The sequence below is a fragment of the Cheilinus undulatus genome, linkage group 2 (assembly GCF_018320785.1).
Source record: "Cheilinus undulatus linkage group 2, ASM1832078v1, whole genome shotgun sequence".
Classification (NCBI taxonomy): domain Eukaryota; kingdom Metazoa; phylum Chordata; class Actinopteri; order Labriformes; family Labridae; genus Cheilinus; species Cheilinus undulatus.
The window spans coordinates 31,967,345-31,972,567 of record NC_054866.1 but is presented as its reverse complement, the minus strand read 5'-3'; the positions used below and the strand labels follow the sequence as shown (position 1 = coordinate 31,972,567).

The following is a 5,223-nucleotide window of genomic DNA, read 5'->3' as shown; positions in this document are numbered from 1 at the left end:
TTAAAGTCTCTGATGTTTTATTATGAACAAAGAACTTGCCAAATAATGACAGCCAAAGCATTTCTTAAAAAGGCATTCATCTCTTCAAATCCTATCACATCACACCTCGTACAACCTGCAAGTAGAAACAGATGATGGTCACATGAGGTGTTTGCTCCAATCTTTAATTTGTGAATGAAAAGTCAGGTCCCTAAAAATTGACAACCTTGCAGATTTCAGTTAGACCACTTCCAAGATACTGGAGTGATGAACTATGGAAAAAAAAGTCTGAAATTTGCAGATCTAGTTTTTTTTTTAATCAAACCAATTATATTAGCTTTTCAAAAACAAATGAGGCCATTTACCAATCTGACCTCACACAACCAAACCCCGAATAATAAAATGTTAAACCGTGTAATAATAATGCCCTATAAACTTTAGACAATGGTAAACAACAGTCTAGATTTGACAGCAACTAAAGAGGAACAAAAGTCAATGTATTTGAAGCATTATTAGTTTATGGTCCTTTTATAGAGCAGAAACCTGTTTTGTATCAAAGACAAATGAAAGATAAAACCTTTTATGGATTGTATCTCTGGTTTGACTGTAACAAACCTCTGCTGGAGGACTGGAATAAGCCCTATCTTTAGAACAAATATACAGAATAAAGTGGAATTCTGTCATGTGACTGGAAATAAACTTTCAGAAAATACAGCAACCCTCTTTACAAAAGAAGTGGTCCTTTCCTTTACAGAAATTAAAAGGTAAAAAAAATACAAAAGAGGCATTCATTGACAAAACACACATGGCAGTCACACATACAGCATATGTGGATTCACAGAGCATCGATTTCATCTCTCTACAACTTGGCTCACTAGAAGTACAACACTTTAAGACAGTAGTGATGATAAACATCACTATCAGGAAAGGGCACTGATTGGTTACAATGGCAACAAGACCTGAGACTCAACGTGGCAATACTGGATTATTTTAACATCCTGACTCCCATAAAAACAATAAAGTAACAACAAATAAAGTTACACTTAAAACACCCAAACTTACTTTTTGAGTGCACTGCATTGTTGCAAACTATGTTCTAAAAATACAAATCAGAGAAGAGAAAATTATAGGAAATAAAAAAGTAAAACCACTGTTATTGTTTTTGAAAACATTTAGCTGGCTCCTTATTCATTTTTGGAATTTGTATATTGTAATTTTATTCAGCTCTACAGAGTTTTATTATTTCATTTTTGTTGAATACTTATGTTGAAACTGTAAGAGTATATTTTTAAAGCAAGCATGTACCTGCACTGTGCACTGATATCCCTTTATTTCAAACCAATAAACCTCAATAAATCAAGAACCAGTAATATTATTCTAACTAGTTTAGTGTGTGCTGTCAAGCCTGGTTGCACCAATTATAAGACTTTTTCCCCTTATGCAACAAAGTGATGTAACTGCAGAACTGTTTGTAAAGATTTACATATTCACAGCAAGTAAAGAGGCTTGTAGCTGCGCCAGGGGAGGATTAAGAAGGACTAAGGCATTGTTACTTTGGTCTTATCAAGAAAATTGTACTTGTTTTTCAATACAGCCAGGCAAAAGCATAGATCATACAACATCCTTTCTGTAGTAAAAATATAAAGACAAACTCTCATAAATACACATCCATGGTGTCGAGGATCATATGCCGACAGAGCGGGCAGTTTTGTTGATAGATGGGCTGCCTCAGTAAGATGTTTGTACAGTCCCTGCACAAGCACAAGTGCCTGCATGGCAGCAACACCACAGTCTTGATACAGTCCTGACAGATCACACACTTCTTCCTCTCCTCTTGCTCCTTTAGCAGAGTCAGCAGCTCCTTCGCAGGCAGAGCTTTACCCTCCTCGCTTGAAGAGGACTGCTGCTTCAGTGGTCTCTCTGTGCTTGATGAGGGCAAGATTAAATCCAGTGGCTCCTCATGGACTCCGTCTCCTGCTCTACCATCTGGTGGGTCCCGCCTCTCCTCTGCAGGGTCTCCATCTCCGCGTTCCCTGTTGTCCCTGTGTAGCTGAGTCCTCAGAGCCAGACTGAGCTGGCTGCTGAGTCGTGACAGCTGCTGCCAAAGTCCTCTCTCTAACATATACAGGTGTTGGAGCATCCTTGGCAGGCGCTGCATGGTGTTTTGCACAAAACGTGGGACATTTCGCAAGGCCAAAGTGAGGCGTCGTAGAGCCAGAAAAAGTCTGTGCATAGCAGGAAAAGAGTTGATGTAATCCACAAGTCTTGCAGCCACCTCGCAGGTCAGCTCTGGGTTCAGGTAGACAGTGGTAGTCAGAGCAATAGTGATAGTGAGCAGGAGGCCATAGATGTTCAATATAAAGATGCTAATAAACATGTGAATAAGTGACACCAGAAAGTCCAACACCAGCTTAAAGGGAGCTAACAGGAACGCAGAAGTCCCAACCAGGCTGCTGTACAGAAAGGTGAAAGAGGTCAGCGTGAGCTCCAGGACCTTCTGCAGTGGGCTAGAGACTGTCTGCCACACGCTAACCGCTGCCAGGTAAATATTCTGGGTTGTAATGAGTACAAAGTTGACAACAGTGTTGGTGAGATACACCACCAGGCTGAAAGCAATGCCACAGCACTCCACCACTGACAGCAGACCTCTGTACATGTGCTCCTTGCCACGAAGAAGCATGTGCATGGACAGGTAACCCACCATCTTCAGGCTTTCCAGCAGCCCCTCCAGAGCCAGCACTAACCTCCCCAGCATGGTGACTGTCCCATGGGCTACGTTTGACGTCGCCTCTGCCGTAGACACCAGGCCAAACACGATAAAGTTCCCCAACTCCAGCACTGAGTTGAGGAGGAGAGTGGGCAAGCTTGTTATGAAGGAGACGACCGCCAGGACAGTCTGAACCACACTGTGGACTATGAGAAAGTTCAGGTCCAACAGTAAACACACGGCGTCCAAACATCTTCCTACTGTAGAGATAACGAAATTCACCAAACCCATGGTGAGTTTCCAAAGCTTTTCGGTGTAAAACGCTATCTCTTCGTGCTTTCAGGTTGTCTCCAGGGCAAAGTCCATGTCTGTTTTGCAGGCAAGAACGTCAACTACATCTTTTCCATTCGTTTATAGCTCTATTGTGCAACACAAAAACGTACCGTGAAAACATACCTCGCTTCAGTTCAATAATTAAAACGTTTTTACGAATTATTGTTCTGCTGAGGCATCGAGCTAACGTAAACACACGCGTTGCAAAGGCGGATGTTTAGGTTCAAATTAGAGGCAGACACTTCCGTTCGTTTTCCGGGTTTCGTTTTGAAAATGGGCTCAAAACCGACCCTAAACACATCCAAAGGTCTTTTCGGACACTCTAAACGACATATTTTCGTTAAAAAGGCAAGTGACACCAAAAGATACAGGGAAAAAAAACACGGTCTTAGCTTGTTTTGCATCGTTTCGGCCGCCATGTTTGTTTTGGTCAAATCAGCTAACGTCGTCACATCCTTCGGTGACATCACAAATACGTTGAAATAAAACGTTAAAGAATTAAACACTTTATAAATACAGAATTATATTATATTTGAAATAAAAAAATCGATATTTTAAAATTTGCATAACCTTTTAAATAGCTGGCGTTTCAGTAAAGTGTGTATAGTCATGTTTTTTACCGTTTCATGACGTAATATTGTAGATTTCTATGTAGGCTACCCAACTGTTAATCGTTTTAAACTCATTACTTTATAAATATCACTTTTGATAAGATAACAATGTACTAATTGTGTTTGTTTTCAAAGCTAAACGTCTGGCTATCTTGACTATGTCATTAGTATGAGGGTAAATATCAGAAACTGTCCTTTTATAGCAATGGGACTATTAGGTTCACTGTAGGAATGCTGTTTATCTCTAAACCATAGAGCAAAACTTTTACTTCCTTATTAGCTACTTAACTGGAAAGCTCAGATAGTCCCCTCTATCTTTTAGTGACTTCAGACTGTTTCCCTGAGACTGAAAAATCTATTGAAGACTGAAGGCAACAGACCTAATAGAATTAACAGACTATTGTAATTTACTTATTTGTCAAATTTCTCAAACCTTCCCTAATTCCTTTTTTTTATTTAGTCAAAACAAATGTTATTAAACAGATAAGCCTAAACACATTAACCAAAGCTGACCAAATCTGTTACTGTTAAATTGTATAGGCTACTTATTGTTTTGTGCATAAATTTTATAATTATTTGAATATTATAGATATTCTAATTAATAATATCATCATAACCCTTCTTTCTTTCTTTCTTTGTTTCTTTGTTTCTTTTTTAATGTTTAACTCTGGCCCCTTCATCGTTCTAGGAAGGTAAAACAAATCTGTGGATCCATTGACATTTTGCTCTTATGGTTCTTGAGCAAATCAAGTATCAAAATGGTAAGAATAGGGAAGAGATGATCTAGAAACAAAAAAATTATAATAGCAGAATATAACGTAATGACAATGAAACTAGTCAAATATCCTTGCCACAACTGTGTGAATTTCAAATGTCTCTCTTTTTCATCCAGTGGTTTTGAAAACTAGATATTATAGTCGGATTGATTCTAAAAGAAACACATCAATTAACCTGACATGCCAGATGGATGTGGGAAAGCTTCAATAGGAGACGTTTAGAAAAAGGCAGAGGCTTTGAAAAAAGCTCAGAGTGTGATTGGATGAACGTTCTGTCTGTCACATCTCTACAGGCCCATCAGAGCAATAAAACACGTGACGTAGCTGCTATCGAGCTGCATGCACAGCTTTCGAGGAATAACGCAAAACATGGCAGCTATAGACATGTAAGTACTTGACTTTTGTTTTTGAAAGTTGTTTTACAACTTACTGCTGTTCTTTGTTCTTCTTTTAACGAAGAAATGTTGTGAAGTTCTGATTAAACTGGCACTATTGCAGCATCCACACTAATATCTTCTTCCATGACTGCACCGTCCTTTTGTTGCCTCGAGCCCAAACATTCAAGATGGGTGCTTAACAAGATGGATTTGTCAGTAAAAAACAATGAAACGGGCGTATCCATCTGCTATGCAAGGTTACATATCAATGGGAAATCAGGGAAATACCTTTCATTGTTCTTCAAACCTTTTTGATGCATGTACTGTTTAAGTTTGCAGTGATATGATATGAGTGTATGCACAAATGAGCACGTGTATGCATGTAGAGTTGCATCTCAAAAATAGCATATCATTAAAAAGATTTCTTTTTTTCCTGTGAT

The 5,223-nt window shown here is 38.9% G+C and overlaps 1 protein-coding gene across 1 annotated transcript; it reads right to left on the bottom strand.

The window, feature by feature from the left end:
* Nucleotides 1–3,437, bottom strand: rnf26 (ring finger protein 26). The gene has a single exon (XM_041813321.1). It carries the CDS (start codon nucleotides 2,975–2,977, stop codon nucleotides 1,634–1,636), a length of 1,344 nt encoding a protein of 447 aa, XP_041669255.1. The 5' UTR covers nucleotides 2,978–3,437; the 3' UTR covers nucleotides 1–1,633.
* Nucleotides 3,438–5,223: the final 1,786 nt, after the last annotated feature.

Excerpts from the sequence above, each read along its gene's own strand:
- rnf26 (XM_041813321.1), bottom strand. The coding sequence starts at position 2,977 with ATGGGTTTGGTGAATTTCGTTATCTCTACAGTAGGAAGATGTTTGGAC.